General features: G+C 47.2%; 1 protein-coding gene across 2 annotated transcripts in view; it reads left to right on the plus strand.

Annotated features, from left to right (window-relative positions):
- Positions 1–14438, plus strand: part of LOC138582927 (GRB10-interacting GYF protein 2-like) — a 225109-nt gene extending 210671 nt beyond the window's left edge. For both annotated transcript variants that reach the window (XM_069654683.1, XM_069654684.1), the window contains exon 4: positions 11422–14438. In XM_069654683.1, coding sequence (XP_069510784.1) covers positions 11422–11735 — 314 coding nt within the window. In that variant the 3' untranslated portion in view covers positions 11736–14438. The remainder of the gene's footprint in view (positions 1–11421) is intronic.
- Positions 14439–17669: the final 3231 nt, after the last annotated feature.

Here is a 17669-nt window from a genome sequence, read left to right on the forward strand (position 1 = left end):
GGACATGGCAGATTGTGTCAGCCGGTCCATGGCGGCGAGCACCGTAATACGCAGGTTTGCGTGGTTGTGGAAGTCTGGGTTCGCTCCTGAGGTGCAGTCCCGGCTCCTCAACATGCCCTTTGACGGTGAACATCTTTTTGGCAGCAAGGCTGACGAGAGCCTTGAGAGGTTGCAGACCTCCTAAACTGCAGCGAACTCCTTGGGTGCTGCAGTTCGACAACCTCCGCCTTTTCGTCCTCGGGGACAACAATGGTGGGGAGGTTCCTTTCGCTATTACTCGTCCTTCAGTAAAGCAAGAGGAGCTGTCAGTCAAAGAGGCCACGTAAGAGTACCAGAGGTGGAAAACGGGGTACTCGAGGTGCCAAGGCCGCTCGGGCATTTGCCTCTTTGCCATCAGGCAACGCCGCAGCCGCTACCACTCAGTCATGAGGCCACGTCCCATGGTTCACCGGTTGGGGGGATGGTTGGCGCAGCATCTTGTAGAGTGGCGTGCCATTACTTCAGATGTGTGGGTTCTGGAGATCATAACCCACGGCTACGGTCTTCCCTTTCGGCAGAGGCCTCACGACAATCCACCTGGGAACCTCTTTGAAGAGTCCGGATCCGCTCCTTGTGCAGGAAATTCAAGCCCTGCTGGAGAAAGGCGCCATAGAACTGATGCCTGTAGCGAAGAGGAACAAGGGATGGTATTACCCTTATTTTTTGATTTCGAAGAAAGACTGGGGATTGAGGCCCATCATGGACTTGCGCGGTTTGAACAAACTCCTCAGGAAGGACAAGTTCAAGATGGTTACTCTCTCTCTCAAGTCCTCCAGGCCCTTCAACTTCAGGACTGGTTGGTGTATCTTGACCTCAAGGATGCTTACTGCCATGTGCCGATCCATCCCAAGCACAAGAAGTACCTGAGGTTCGCGGTTGGCGACTCGCACTTTCAGTTTCGGGTCCTGCCGTTCGGATTGACCTCTGCCCTGAGGGTTTTCACCAAGCTCATGGTGGTGGTGGCAGGGCATCTCAGGAAAGGGGGGGGATTCACGTCTACCCCTACCTGGACGATTGGTTGATCAGGGGGAGCTCTCCCGAGCAAGCCCTGGATCATCTGTCCGTCACCTGCCACTCCCTTCACAAGCTGGGCTTCTCCCTCAATTTAAAGTAGTCCCATTTGACACTAATGCAGCGGCTCCAGTACATCGGAGCAGTGCTTGACACATCCCTGGGGCAGTGTTTTCCTCCCCAGGTGAGGGCTCTTCACATTCAGCAGATGTTGCACAAGTTTCAATTTGCCCAGAATCTCCCAGCGTCCGAGTTCTTGAGACTGCTCGGCCTCATGGCATCCTGCATTCTTCTGGTGCCAGAGGCTCGTCTGTGGATGAGATCTTTGCAGTGGGCACTCAAGCTCCACTGGTCTCAGTCCTCCGGCAGGCTGTCGGACCCTGTTCAGGTGCCGCCCTCGGTCGCCCAGGACCTTCTGTGGTGGGCTATCGAAGGCAATCTGATGAAGGGGGCCCCATTTTGGCTGCCCTGGCCGGAGGTGACGATCGTGACGGACGCATCCCTCACGGGAAGGGGGGGGTCATGCCAACGAGTTGAGTCAGCGGTCGTTGGTCTCCGTCAGAGTCCAGACTCCATATCAATCTGTTGGTGCTGAGGGCCGTCAGGCTAGCCCTGAAGGCTTTTCTGCCGACTGTGCGAGGAAAGAGTGTCCTGATTCTAACGGACAACACGCTGGCCATGCACTACCTCAACAAAATGAGGGGGCAAGGTCACTTCCTCTGTGCAGGGAGGCGATGCAGCTCGAGTTCTGGGCCATCCAGCAGGAAGTTTCGATCTCGGCTGTTCATCTGGCCTGAGACTGGCTCAGGAAATTCTCCTGGAGATCTTTGCCCTTTGGGGGACCCCTCAAGTGGATCTCTTCGCCTCCAGTGTCAACCGGAAGTGCGAAAGGTTTTCCTCGCGGGAATTTCCTCCAAAAGGAGCCTTAGGAGACGCGTTTGTGGTGGAGTGATCATTCCCACTGTTGTACGCGTTTCCTCCAGTCCCCGTCATCCCACATGTACTGCGGAGGTTACCGAGGTTCGGTTCCCGAATGATCCTCATTGCTCCGGCGTGTGCCCGGAGGACGTGGTACCCGGACCTTCTCGACTTGTCCATCTGCCCCCTATGTCGTCTTCCCTACCGAGACGATCTGCTCTCACGGGAGGGGGGGGCCAGGTTCTCCATCCAGAGGTCAGATCCCTCAACCTTCACGCTTAGCTTCTGAAAGGTTGAGGTATAAGGATTGGGACCTCCCTGAAGACTAGATGGAGGTGTGGCTCTCGGCCAGGCGGCCGGCAACAAAGTCTTTGTACCGCTGCCGTTGGAGAAAGTTCTGCGACTGGTGCAGAGTTAAGAATGTGGATCCTTTTGAATGTGACATTCCCATGGTTCTGTCTTTTTCGCTTTCCTTGACCGACAGGGGCTTGCAAGTGTGGACCATTAAAGGTTACCTGGCGGCGCTATCCATCTTTAAGCGCTCGTCTGAAGAATGTTCCTATTTTAAGGTTCCTTTAATTTCTCAGTTTTTGAAAGGGCTTACTAATGTGTTCCCTCCGTCACCTTTTCTGGTGCCCGTTCGGAATTTGAACCTTGTTCTTAAGTTTCTTATGGGTGCTCCGTTTGAGCCTTTACATTCTTGCCCTTTGAGACTGCTAACTCTTAAAACTGTGTTTTTAGTTGCAGTTACTTCCCCTCGCAGAGTGAGTGAGTTACAGGCACTTTCAGTTAAGCCACCCTTCACTGTGTTTCATAAGGACAGGGTTGTCCTTAGAGTTCGTCCTTCTTTTCTTCCGAAGGTGGTTTCAGAATTTCATTTGAGCCTGGAAGGTTGTTCTTCCAGCGCTTTTTCCTCTTCCACATCCTGGTAGGAAGAGGAGAGGCTCCATAGGCTTGTTCCTAGGAGAGCGTTGAGCTTTTATATTTCGCACATGTCCCGGGTCAGAGTGAACGATCAACTTTTCATTGGTTACGCTGGAAAGCGTTTGGGACAAGCTGTGACGAAACAGACTTTGTCTCGTTGGATTATTTTAGCTATCTCCGAGTGTTACCGCTTGGCGGGTAAGGACCCTCCGGATGGCTTGCGGGCCCATTCTACCAGGGGAGTAGCTGCGTCTACTGCCCTGTAGAAGGGCGTTCCTATTCGTCACATCTGTGATGCAGCCACCTGGGCTTCCGTACATACTTTTGTACGTCACTACTCCCTCGATTCCATCAGAGGGCAGGATCTGGCCTTTGGCAAGGCAGTCCACTATTCCGCAATTTGATTGGGCATGCTAAATTTGTGTTCTAAATTCTTTCCCACCTCCTTGATTGGTACTGCTTTGGGAGTCTGTCATAGATATGGAATACGTCGGAGGACCCAATCCCCTCGAAGAAAAAGTTACTTTCTTACCTGGTAACGTTCTTTTGATGGGATGGTCCGACGACGTATTCCATATCGCTCCCTCCCTACCTTCCCCGCTGCAGAATTTCTTTTGCGATTGCAGCTTGCAATGCCTTGTGTGTCTGACTGGTAGATAACTGGTGGCACACGTTCTGGGAAAAAACTATAACTGAGGCTATGAGCGTCGTGCGTCCTACTTATCACATCGGGTGACGTCGGCCATCGGAGGAGGTCCTCGGGGACGGCGCATCGACGTCATCGACGCAGGACGCAGACGCCAAAGATTTTCCGAAGCAGCACAGCTGTGGACATTACCTGTCATAGATATGGAATACGTCGTCGGACCATCCCATCGAAAGAACGTTACCAGGTAAGAAAGTAACTTGTTCATCCTTTTGAAGGAAAAGGCCTGTGCATTCCTATGGTTTCAATGTAAGAGCACCTGACAAAACCCCCATCTATAGAGTAAGAGGTTCAGGTGTTGGGAAGTCTAAATAAGACAGAAGACCAATCACACGGTCATGAAACGATCTGACTGATGAAGGCGGTCCTCCTCTTCCTCATGCACATCTGCCACATCCTTTATTGGCAGTACTTTCAGTAGGAGGCGCCGAGCGTGGACCGTGTGTCACTGGCTCAGGCTCCTTTGGCTCAGGAGGATGCTCCACCGGAGGCAGAGTTGGTACTCCACTGGCTTTGGAGGTTCCGGTGGCCAAGTAAAACCTTCCCGAAAGAGGTCCTTAAAGTAGGTTTTCATCAGGTTTTGGAAACGTCAGAAAAATGCCTCTTCTGAAGATCATCTTGCCTGCGGAGTTGGAAACGGTCTGCCATGATTCTGTGGACGGTAGCTGCTAAGAAGGTCCTCCAAACCACTGATCAACGTAGTGTAATGATGCCGAAGTAGGAGGAAAAGAGATTGGCCGTGGTAGTGTTATTTTCGGCTCCCAATCCATTCTTGGACTGTAGGATCTTTCCCCAAGAATGCAGATGGCAAGGACTTGGGCCTTGCATCTGCACCTTATGCAGCTGAAGGCACAGACAAAATGGCCCACATCGTTGACACTGGGTTTTGAGTCTTTGTGTGGTAACGTGCGTCACAGATTTGTCAGAAGCGAAGGTGGTTTGGCCGATATTTTAGGAGCTTTCAATGGCTCCTTAGCCCTTTTTGAGAGCCATTAGATGTGGACATTTGGACGATCCTCCGTCTATTTTGCTTTCTCAGACTGTACAATGTTTAGCCCCTTTCTGGGGGAACCTCTGGGATGACCCTGGTACCTTTAACACCCAAAAAGGGCACCTTGTTGGAGACTCTGGTATCCAGTTTAGACCCAGAGTTGGGCACTCTGGGTCCCCCTGAACCGGATGACCCTGGGAAGGAGTCACCTGGGCTGGGTGCTCTTAAAACGAAAGTATTCAGCAGGCGATTAATTATTTCCTTGATGAATTCCCTTAAGTGGACCAGAGGAACACCGTGGAAGACCTCCTGCCAACTGACGAGCCTTCTTTCGAGTGCCCGGACCAAGAGAGTCGAAGTAGAATCCTGATGGTCTGGGCCTAGACACTAGAGGCAAAGATTTTGAGGGTCTACCGCCATGTAATTGCGTCTGCAGTAGACATACAAGGTGAAACCCTTACGCTCTGGCATGGGCGTAAGAAAGAAAACAACCACAGAGCAGAGGCAGTTACTCATTGAAGGACAACAAGCAGGTTAAGAAATAGAAAAAAGCGATGCCAAGTGCATCCAATCCCGACCGCTTCCAGGTTTTGATATGTTTCAACCGTCTGGTTCCTTCCCCATTCTCTCGTATCTGTTCTAACATACTCTTCTTCAGTTCCTCGGAGAGGGTGGCGAGTTCCTTAGGAAGGACAACTCTTGCTGATTCCCAAGAGTCCTCCGATTCTTCTAAGGGGAGTCAAGACTGAGGATTTCCAGTTCTTCTCCCACCTCCCAGATCTCTCGATCGAAGGCTTCAATCCTTGCAGTCACCGAGGAGTCTCCTGGCTTTTTTTCTCTTGGATGTGCAACCTCTGTATCAGGCTTGAATAATCCTGCCATATGTCTCTCACCAACTCCCAAAAACAGTTCCAGGGTTATTTTGGACTACAGGATTCAACTAAAGCCCTTCCCTTTCTTCTTCCCCGGTTCTCCCTCCACCTTAGCCCAGACTTCCGTGAATCCCAAGGTGGTCACTAGAGATCGGTAACTTCTGTCATCTATAATCTGGCTGGCTAGTGATGGTGGCCTAAAAGCAACCACCTTGTATTTCTTACTCCCTAGGTGGATGTTAACCTAGGGTTCCACAAGAATAATACAAGGAAGTGGTGCCTTCCAATCTCCTAAATCTCACTCAATATTTTAATCTCATGCTCTTCACCCTGATGTTCTTAGCTTGCACTCTCTGCCGTCTTCTCTCCTCCCGTCTCTCTCTGTCCCTCCAATGATATTCCGCCTCACTGCCACTCCTTTCTCTCTATTCCCCTCTTCTACTTACCTACTCTGCACTCACACTGCTCATCCCCTACTACCACTCTCCACTCCCCTACTTATCCGTCACATCCTTCCACTCTCCCAAACGCCTATCTCACATAGTCCCTACACTCCCACTTAGTCAACACCCCCACTTAGTCTCACTTGTAATTACTCCTTAGACATGCACTCTCACACTCAGGTACCACTTTCTCTCACAAACCAATACCTCATCTTGCGCACGCTCTCTGTAAGTTTCGTCCATGCACTGATCTACTGACCTCCTCTGCCTGGTCTCTCAGTCCACCTTCTTTTCCCTTGACCTCAAATGAACAACTCACACTCGCCTGTTTTTTCGCATGCCTTTTTATCGTCATCCTCCCCTTTCTATTGGGCCTCATGCTCAGCTGTTTCCCCTGGCCAACCTCTATTTAGTTCTTCCCCAGGGGCCTGGTTTGTGATGGGAAACAAAGCATTCTTGAAGCCCTGCTCCCTTTTTGAACACAGGTCTGCGAGTGTCTAGCAATGGCAGCCACTATGGAAAAAGTCCATTTCAAATTTTGTATTCTGTGGAGTATGACCATACTGATTGGTGGTCAGCAGTGACCAGTGTTCTGCTCTCTGGATGAAGTGGGCAGTAATGGTGTACAGGCTTACATGTTGTCGTTGGCTTCTGAAAAGGCCTTTGACCGTGTAGAGTGGTCTTATATGGGGAAAGTCTTGAGGAAGATGGGTTTAGGGGTATGATTTTGCGGGTGAATCTCTGCTTTGTACAATGGCCCATCTGCCAGGGTGTCTGTCAACAGCACGCTCTCATCCCTGTTTCCTTTACTTGCATCTTTCATCTCACATGTTCAGGCCGCCTTTCACAAATTCAATACAGAGCAGCAAGACTGATTAGGTTGATGCACTGCTGAGCACAAATATCACATTTCTTTCTCTGCACTGGACTTGTGTTCTTAAGTGGATAGCCTTGAAAGCAATCATTTGATGCTTTTTATTTGGAGCAATGTTCGTGTGATACAACAGAAAACGCCTGGGACTGCTCTTATTTCACACACTGGCAACGTGATAAAGGAAGAAAAAAATACAATGGGATATTCTATAAACAATGCAGTTTTAAAGAGATCTAACTGATATAAAAGGACTTATGGAATGTTATTTCTATGCAGCAAAATGTCAGGGTTTGGTTCTTTACTCATTGCAATGATAAAGTGAGGTGTAATGGTTGTCCATAACACGATGCAAGCCATACTGAAGCCTTTGCACAGTGTTTGATGGCCCAGATTCATATAACAAATCAAGCACTCGGACCAAGAGGATTTTAATTTAAGTATATTCTGAAGGTAAGTCGTTCATTTTCCCAGAGAGTGGCTGGCGAGCGTTCGTAAGCCATGGCCCAGCCTCCTATAGTTTTCTTCCCAAAACCAGGGACCTTGAGAAGGAGCAAGTTGGTAGAGTGTTATGTTTAGGCCAGAACATCATGAGTCGCTTCCTTATTGAGGAAAGTCTAATAACTACTGTAAATCTGTGATGGAGCATAGGGATATACCTTCAGCATTTCAGATTACCAAGAGATGCATTGGACATTTATTATCCTTGCAAGTGATCAGATATATACTGCTTGTGTGCTTTAATCTAGACACAGCTTGCTGCTGGTCAGTCTGTACAGTTATGTGGGAAGCTGAGAGAAGGAAAGCAGTGTCCCAACATTTTAAGATTTTAAAGAAAAGTCTGTAGGAGCCAGTGAAAAGTGTACAATGAAGCCTGGAATTTTTCCTATGGTCATTGTTTCAAAAGCTTTACGCCATAGTAGCTTCTGAAAATACTTGGCAGGAGAGCCCACCACCAGGTTCTTAATTCCAGGATGTGTTGTCAGTTTATCCTCTGGCATTCACTGATGTGTTAATATGCTTCTTTACTATGCTAAATCAGAACGGTAGTAGTTTGAGCACCAAGGCTTGTCCATGGTGTAGCAGGGATACTGTGCCCCGGCCAGGGGTATCCAGACCTTAGACTGCAGAAGAAAAGAAAATGAGTGCAGGGCTTATATGAGGATAGGGAAGCAGGAAATAGATGTTACAAATACAGTTAGGGAGGGATGCGGGGGAAGGAGGTTTTGTGATGGCACCTGTGCATATTATAGTCCTGCGAGACAGGGACCGGCACCTGATCCTGACAAGAGGGGATAGGAACCCCTCGCAACCTGGGACAGGGTACCTACCAGGATGTTTTTTAGAGCCAGTCCCGCCCCAGGGGCAGGGTCAGGAAATTGGGAGGGCCCCAATCTCTGTCCCCTTCACATGTACCTGGTTACAATTGCAGAGTACCAAGTGCAATCCCCTTATACCAACCGTCTCCAATGGTGATTGGAAACGCTTGCAGTGGAATGCATGACAGACAACCCACCAGAGAGATTCAGAGGTGACAAGATGGATCCAACGCACCCCTTTCTTCCTGGCCTTCTCCTCTGTCTTCTCTATGGGGGCCTCCTTTTAATCTGGGGAGGAGGGGTTTCAGAGATACCCAGAAGTGGTCCGATATGGGTCCAGAACGGGTTGCCCAGCTATTCCAGAACGGTGCCTTTATTGACCACCCCACCCTGGCGGAATTTATGGGGGACCACCCAATCTCTATCTTCGACTTTCTCCGTGTGAAGGGGATCCTGACCGACCCCAAGTGGGGCGTGGATCTGGCGCGCCCTCTCAAACCCTTGGAACGTTTGTTGGTGGAGGCTATCTCAAGAAGAGGTTCCCTTTCCAAAATATATAAAATTTTAATCACAGCTCAACTTGAGGGTAGACAGGGTTTTAAGAGGTTCTGGGAGGAGAAGTGGGGTGAATCTTTGGATGATGACGCCTGGTCTAGGCTTTTTGGGGTGCTTCTGTCTGGCTCCCACCCCCACCCTCCACCCCCCCTCACCACCCCCTCTGTCCCAGGGAGTGTGGCCGGAGGGGGTCTTGGTACCACTTGTGGTGGGGGTGCCCTGTTATTCAGATCTTCTGGTCAGAGCTCTTCAGCTGGATTAAAGATGTAGTGGGCCTTACGATTTCCTTGTGTTCCATGGACCTCCTGTTTGGGTTCCCCTCCCCAGCCTTAGAGTCGTGCGCCTATCGTAAGGTGGTCCAGGCTATGCTGAGAGCGGGGAGGTTGGCCCTGGCCCAGAAGTGGAGAAGCAGAGAAGCTCCGTCCAGAGCAGACTGGCTGACTAAACTCTGTGTCATTTTCACTTATGAGAAGTTAACAGCCCGGGTACACGATACTATGAGCGCTTTCCCGCAGGACTGGACAGTGGTGCTCTTGCATGAGAACTGTGGTTCAGTGAGACTCAAACTCCCGCCCTAGGCGCAACAGAGTGTGCACACCCCTTGTATGTCAGCCCTAATTACTAGTGATGTTTGGCCAGTAGCGAACCCAAGGTGTCAGCCTATTTGTTTTGTAAAGTCCAATGGTTCCTGTCTTTTGTTTTTCTGTCTCCTCAAGGCCCATATGGGCCCGGCTAATTATGAGCATGGGGAGGGGGGGGTTCGTTCTTTGTTTCTTTGTGTTAATGAATCACTGCTATTGATCTTTGCCTGTTGAAGTAAAATGTTCAATAAACACTAAGTGGAATAGCCAACACATGTTTCGACTAACGTCTTTCTCATTGTTGTCATACACATGACATTTGTGAAAGACCCATAAACATTAGATGCAAAGTATATTTAGCATTAATTATGCCCATACAAATGGAGTACATATCAGCGGGAGTTGAAGGGGTTTTGTGGAAGGAAACTGAGTGAACATGTAAACCTGTTAGTTAATTTCCCAATTGCCATACACTAATTAGCATACTTATTATACTCGTATGGTATTAAATCAGTCATATTCTTTTTTGTCCCCAATTAGAGATGGCATGCTCAGAAACAGTGCATGATTTCCACAATAGCATGCCCAATACTGGGTGCTTACTTGGTTATGTTAATAAATATTTGGCATGACTTATTTAGGGTCACATCTGATGGTGAAAATTGTAGGTGAGCAAACCCCTGCTAGGTAATTATTAATATGAGATCAAAGAGGGTGTAGCTATCATGGACATGTGCATGCCCCCATCCTACTCCACTCTGGTTCCTCTCCAACTTTAATACTTGTGGATGCACAATCACCCTGCCCACGCCAGTATACAGTCACTTATCAATCACTGATGCCTAAGAATATGTTGATTGGAAAATCTTAGGGAATGCTATTGTGGAAATCACGCGCTATTTCTGAGCATGCCACCACGCATTGGGGATAAGAAAGAATATGACTGATTTAATACCATCGGAGTACAAGTATGCTAATATGTGAATGGCAATTAGGAAATGAACTAACAAGTTTACATGTTCACTCTGTTTCCTTCCACAAAACCCCTTCAAGCCCGCTGATGGTATGTACTTATGTATTCCATTTGTTTGGGCATAATTAATGCTATATATACTTTGTATCTAGTTTTTATGGGTTTTTTTTTTTTTTAACAAATATACATTATTTATTGTATAAACAGCCTTGAGAAAGATGTTAGTCGAAACACGTGTTGGCTGTTCAATGAGGAGTACATTTGGAAAAGAATAAATTGATGGACAAAACATTACAAGTTGTCACTAATAGATTTGGCAATTAATGGAAATATAAATGGGTATAGCGCACAGAGCAGGTGGGACATACTGATTTATCTCAGTCTATGGTTTTGGGGTTACCACAGACCACACAGTCCCTTTCACCTGAAAATAAGACCCCGCGCTACAGGGCACTACACAAACCTGCGTATACAAACATACACTACTTATTGAGGCTGGACTAATCTTTCTGTACAGCACAATCAAGTAGGAGGGCTGGGCATAACTGGTCCACATTCTACCACAGACTAGCATGCCTTTGGTATGTCTTCAAAAGGCAAACTGCAATACGACACTGCATTCTTATCTGAGAGTTGGTCTTTGGGACTGTTGGCTTAATGTAGCTTTCCCTACCTGAACCAAGGCAGTACTGGGTTTGTGTTGGCCACCCTCACTGGAAACATGAGCCACAGCCACCCGGAGCATGTAAAATCAAGCAAATCTATACATGAGGAAATTAAATAATAGTGCGACCAAGAAACCTTTAGCATTGAACTTTTGTAAAAAAACAGCGGATAACTTGAGAAAAGCAGCCAAAATAAACATACAAAGGACTAATCCAAAAAATGAACACAGCAAAATTCATTTAGAATAATTTCAAACCAGGCAACCGTAGCATAATAGAAAGCAAACGCACAATTAAGCGCAAAAGCAGGAATGTGCAGAGCTCATTCATCTAGTCAACCAGCTTCCCACCTACAGTCTAACACTGCACCTGTCATGAATAATGTATCCTTCCCTCCCACCCCCACACATATGTTTCCTTCTCCAACAGGAGGGTACAGGTATTGTAGGCAGGAAGGAGGCAACATTGAGATGTTAGCAAACCATGTTTGTGCAATTGTGTGGTCATTGCCTTCTAATATTCACTGCTTGTTTTTGAACTTTTCCACCTGCAGTTCAAGAGGCAAAGGAAGAGGCTGAAGATCCTGATGATGAAGGTCCACTGCCCAAGAGAGTATGCCATGGCTGCTGTCATACGTACTCTGAGCTGCTGCTACTTCAGGAGCGGCGGTCACAAATGGAGCAGCGGCTGCGAGAGGACGAACTGGCAGTGCGCCGTGAGGAGCTTGAGATTGAAAAAGAGAAATTGGCTTTGGAACGGGAACGGCTAGATGCAGAGCGCAGGGAACGGGAAAGGCGCTTTGAATTGGAGAGTCAGGAGCGACAGATGATCCTTGACATCCTCAAAGAGAAGATGATGAAAAAATGACCCAGGAACTTCTCAGGGCTCAAAGAGTTCAGAGGATGGAGACTACAAGGATAAAATTGATATAAAATACAAGAGCTGGATAGAGACTCACAGTGAGCAGGACAGGAGGACCAAAATACAGAGGGACTGGAAGGAAGATCAGGATAAAAAGGAAAAGAATAGGAAAAGAGTGGAATTTTTATAAAGCGCAAACCTAGCTGGGAAGCAAATAAGTTCTTACAGTGAGTGAGACAAGAAGATCGAGATGTGTCTGTGAGGGCCAAGCAAAAGGCTAATGGTGAAGGTCAGTCAGAGCAAGAGTAGGAAGCAGGATAAAAGACTTAACGGTGGAGAGTGTGAAAGGATGCGTGATGACAAGAATCCCAAAAGACTGACAGTTTCGCGGAGAATGCACACAATAAGACCACTTAAAGATGGTGAGGAAGATTGGGAGGATGAGCTGCATAGGATTACAAGATTTGGTGGGGGAGGGGGGAGACGGTGGCTGAAAGAATGGAGTTAAGGAGGATGAGCGTGAGCAGAAAAGGACAATACGACTAGGTGATACAGCCCAATGAGAACAAGTTGAGCAAATGGATGCCAGATGATGTAGGACTAGAGAGGGGCTATATAAAGACAAAAGGATGGGTGTGAGAGGTCAAAGATAAGCTGGACCAGAAGACTCTGATTGGTAGAGACTGATGGCAAGAGTGGGACAAGAAGATCAAGATAGTAAGAGAAGATGATTCAAAGGCGGCCCATAGATTGACCTACACTGTGGGAAAGCTACCCAAAGACCAATCAATAAGAGATTCCAGAGATGAGCAACAAAAGATTAAGACATGTAGAGGGGCTGAGAGGATTAACAACACACAAAAACCAAGTGCTGGAATGTAATATTGTGAGAAGGATCTGAACAAGAAGAAATGAGATGCGGGGGGAAGGGGTAAACATTTCAAATTGAAGCTACTAGCCATCCATGAAGTCACTTGCCACCTCAGTTCTACTCACTTGCACACCATTTCTTACTCACCAAGAGGTAATTATCACTTGCCAATGGCTAGTGGTGAGTGCATGTTTTAGCCCTGTAATGGAAAGTGAGAGTGAAGGAAGAGGCGCAAGGGAGATCACAAGATGAACTAGGAATGTGAGGAGTAGATATACAAGTAGATTAAGATGAAAAGAGGCAAATTAGGAGAGTGGTTGAAAGAACACTAGCAGATGAAGAGACTGCAAGAAAAAAGGAAAATTAAGCAAAGCAGATTGAGACTTGGAAGAAGAAAGGCAGGCCAGAAGACCAATAGATTCAGTGATTGTTACAGATGGCTAAATGAAGAACAAAGGTTAGAGAAAAGGAGCGGGGTGTGAGCGATCAGCAGTTTGAGTGGCACAAGATGAGTGAAAGCAGGCCAGAGTAGATTCAAGAAGACTTGGAGAAGGATCAGCCTGACAAGAAGGGTTAGAGTAGCAGGAGAAAACTGAAGTATGATCTGGGTAAATCTGAGAAATAGAATAAGACAGAGTAAGAAGTGGAGCAGATGCAAAGTGATTGGTGGGGAGATTAAGTGATTGGGCGTGAGATTGATGTATAAGGGGAAACGGTCTGACCTGATTGAACTGCAGAATTCTCATCAAGAGATTGGCAAGTAGATCAGGAGCTGAACGACTTGTGTAGTGGGGTCTAAGAGGTGAGGGGGTAAAAAGACTGAGAGCTAGTAATGAAATGAAAACCAAGGTGAGAAGACTAAGGTGAAGTGAGAATGAAGCAGGGGAAAAAGACGGAGACAAGATCGAGATTTTATTGGGAGGAGTGCACTGGAAGTAAAATATGAGAAAGAGATGGAGAAAGGATGCAATTAATTGATAAGGGGGGACTTGGAGAGGGGCAAGAAGATGGATAGAGAACTGTAACAATTTGGGACTGAGGAGAGACTGTCAAGTAGTGGAAAGGAAGCTAAGGTAAGACACTGACAAGGCCACGCTACAGCGATGGAGAAAGGGCTAAAGGTACACGAATTGGCAAAGGGCATGACAAGTGGACCAAGACATCTAGGCAGGAATCTGTGCTAAGGGGACATGATGCAAGAATAAGCAAGATATTTAGAGAAAAGCCAGACAAGATAATAAAATAGGTAGGGAGTGGTTTATGGACACAAGGTGACCATGAGGTGGAAAAGAGACATGCGAAATAGGACAGCAGATGGGTGACACTGGGAGGAAGAGTGCGATATGAAGACCTAACTGGTGGCTGTTGTCACTAGCATGGTGTTTTTAGAATAAGAATTTCAAAATATGAAGAGTTATTTGAAAGGAAGAGCAGGGTAAAAAGAACAATTGATGGCTACAGGGAAAATGTCTGAGCCCTGCTACTCTGCATATGGTTTTGGTTTATTGGGATATCTTAAGTGCCCGTTTCTGAGTCCAGTTATTTGGATTGAATAAAGGCTAGTGAGCCTGGGACTCGTTAGGCACTTGCCATGGAAATCTTATGTGCAGCGGACCAAAGAAAAGGTGTAGAAAGGGGTTGGAACGGACAAAATAATTGAGGAAGTACATCTGCAGTGTTCACTTCAGAGGGTAAGCCTGTCCTGCAAACATTGATTGGGATAACATGGACTATAGCAGATTCTTGTTTCACTGTATATGCCTTAGGCAGATATGCTGTCCAACCTTTGTAATATATTTAAAATATTCGTCATACAGATGCTTTATTTTTGAACACAACCAAGTGCTTTGTCTCCTTAATTACTGATTTCAAGAAGACCACAGAGCATGGCAGACATAGGTTCCAGAAGAGATTTCAACTACAGAAGTGATACTTGTGCTATAAAATGTGTTGATCCAGAAATATTACAATACATTTTGGTTCAAAATTGCATCCATTAGGAGGTTTAGATGTCATTTAAAAAAAGGTGTGGGTGATTTTCCACGTTCGCTGCATTATTGCCAATACTGTGGCAACTTTCTCCTGGTTAATGGCTAATCTGGGGAGCCACAATCTGTCTGACGGTCTACCATCAGCTGGAGTATCCGGCTCAGCACCTGCAAAAGATCTTGCTTATTCATGACATGTATTTCAAATGGTTTGAATTGCCTTTGGGTTGAACTGCAATTAGGATTAATGATGTTCTGGGATAATTTCAGTGTGAGAAAACATGCGCTGGACCCCAAGGTGCTAGCTAGTTAAGGAGGCTAGTATTTAAAAAGGAAGGGTTGGCCAGATAGACCAACCCTGATGGAGAGGCATATTCCCCCAGTAGTTGCCTGAAGTTTGGATGGTTGGACGTATACTTCAAAGAGGCAGGTAGGACTATTTGAATTAATTCAGAGAACGCTGACAATACCGTGCCTCAGATGTTATTAGGACTGAGTCATTCTACCGATCTCTCTGAGGCGCTGACAATGTCATTTTCCTTAGTTTATGTATGTCATTCTGCTTTACTTGTAGTAGAGTGCCAATGGAGAAAATGCATACTACACAATACCTTTTTATATAAGTAAGTAAAACAATGTTTGTTTCAGGGTCAGAGCTCATAAAACACATAAACATCTTTGTACATGCCATGCATACATTATGGGTAAATAGTTCAAAAGAATTAAACCTCAGTACATAATATATCACCATACTCCAGTGCTGTTCATTTATATACAGCAGTACTGTGTTAACAAGGAATATCTGAAAGTCCATTATATTACCATTCTGAAGAGGTGTTATGTAAATGTTATAGATAAGCACTGTTGCTAGTTGCCACGTAGATGTGTTATATGCAGCACCAAGGCACCTTTACCCTAAATACTGCACAACTATACAACAAGGGATTCAGTGCAAAAAATGACTGCCCCAAAATGACCAAACCAAGGGAAAAAACGAGCCTCATCAGTACGTGTACTAGAGCACATTATTTCAAGAGAATTGTGTTGTATTCTGCATTTCCGATGCCCCAATCTTTCACCCCCTGTTTATTACGATTTGCAGATTCACCAGGTCTGCTGGAAGCTAGTGCTTGCAGTCTTCGCCTAATACAAATGTATTTCCCAATTACAAAGTCTACATGGGGATGAACTGCAGATCTGTATTAATATTTCTGATGTTTGTTAATCTGCTTAGAATCACATGCTGTGCATAGTCCGACATCCAGTGGTCACTGCGGAGTATTGCATTTTTTTTTTCGTAGTCGAAAAGGGGACGTCGACAAGGCGTGTCTGTAGCACTATCCCTATAGTGATGTGCAGTGTACCCACAATCTCTCACGCGTCGAGGTCACTCAGATTGTTTTTTTCCCGCCCAGATACTGGTCACCTTTACGCGGAGCTCCTCGAGAGAAATTGCAAAAACATTTACTCGACACTTTGGTCGTTATTTAAGATTATACATTACATTAGATCCCTCCTTCGACGTCGTAGCTGCGAAGCTGTTTCACCGCCGAATAAGAACTTCGACGGCAGTGACTTAGACGGAGGAGATCCTTCGGCCCTGCCTAACACGTGGCCTGGCCTCGCCGGCCTAAGACAGTAGGGAGAGTGGGGTTGTGGGACATTTCTTGTTCTTTCTGAGAATGCCTTTCTCTTTCCCCTCCCTTTCCTTCGGGGTCGTTGTCACGTTTAACTGTTTCCTCAGCTATGGAGAGGACTCTCTTTAGATTTTGCCCGCGCTGCAAGGGCAAATTCACTTGGAAAGACAAGCACAAACAGTGTAACCGTTGCTTACCCCTTGACCACAAAGAGGACGGCTGTGCGGCCTGTAAGCTTCTTAAGCCAAAGCCGTTAAAGGGCCGCAGGGTCAAGAGGTGGGCAGCCTACGCTATGTCTAGGTCTGATTCCTCACCCGCCGCCGAGTGTGACGAGGATAGTGATAACCCGACCTCCGCTTTGGAGGTTGTAGACCACTCTAGGGAGCGTTCCCGCTCCTCGTCGTCTGTCCCCGGCCCAACAAGCTCGGCTCATGCCCTGCTTATGGGGATGAACACCCCGGCGACACTGACGAACACAGAAAACACTAACATAAGCACACAACCCACGGCACGTCTTCGTCGAAGACTAAGACAGCCCTAGTGCCAACGGAGACGCCGGGCCTTCCGGTGACCTCCACTGACCATATGGTTTGCCTGCCCTCCCCGCCACTGCAGCTGCGACTAGCGACTGGGCTACCTGCAGAGAAGGGTGCTACCACCAAAACATCAGGCGACTCGCCTCGTAAGAGTGCTATCGTCGCCGAAAAAGACTCGGCACCGCCCAGCACGACGCCAGACGAACCCTCAACAGAGGAACTAATCGTCGAGAGCTTGGTGCGTATAGTTTCCAAGGACGGCCAGAGACGGACGGCGAGTGACACGCCGAAAACCGCTCACAAGACCAGGGAAGCGCCGAGGATGCCGGAAGGAAGGCAGGGACCGCTCCCGCCGTCGAAAGAAGGCCCTAGCCTGCGAGAAGTTTTCTCAGAAGGCGAAGGGACGTTATGGGACAAACCTAAACGGCTACAGGAAGAGGAACCTCCTTTTTGGCCTCCAGACCGTTCTGTTTTACCATGCTGGACTGTTGAGAGATTCCAGTCATGGATGGACAAGCTGGACAGATTCATGTCCACTCCTGAAAATAAAACACCCAAGAGACCAAGGGAGGCACTTCAGGAGGACCCCAGGGCTAAATATCCTAGATTATTTAACCCCCTTCAAGAGGACATGAATACTTAGGACCTCACTGAAGAAGACTCTCACTTCCAGGAAGATGAGGAGTTCTTAAATAGTGAAGGCCAACAAGACCTCGGAATAGAAGAAGGTTTTCATAAAAACACTGACATGGGTGGGGGGGCTTCGAGGAAGACCCAGATGAAGGTGGCTCACAGCCCTGGCAGTCACCAACAGAGTCTACAGACCCCGACATCATAAACCTTCCCTCTCCTCAGACCACACCGGTCAGGAATCCATCACCAAAAGATGATCAACCCACCTTCAACGC

The sequence above is a fragment of the Ambystoma mexicanum genome, chromosome 3q (assembly GCF_040938575.1).
Source record: "Ambystoma mexicanum isolate Mex_15411 chromosome 3q, UKY_AmexF1_1, whole genome shotgun sequence".
Lineage (NCBI taxonomy): Eukaryota > Metazoa > Chordata > Amphibia > Caudata > Ambystomatidae > Ambystoma > Ambystoma mexicanum.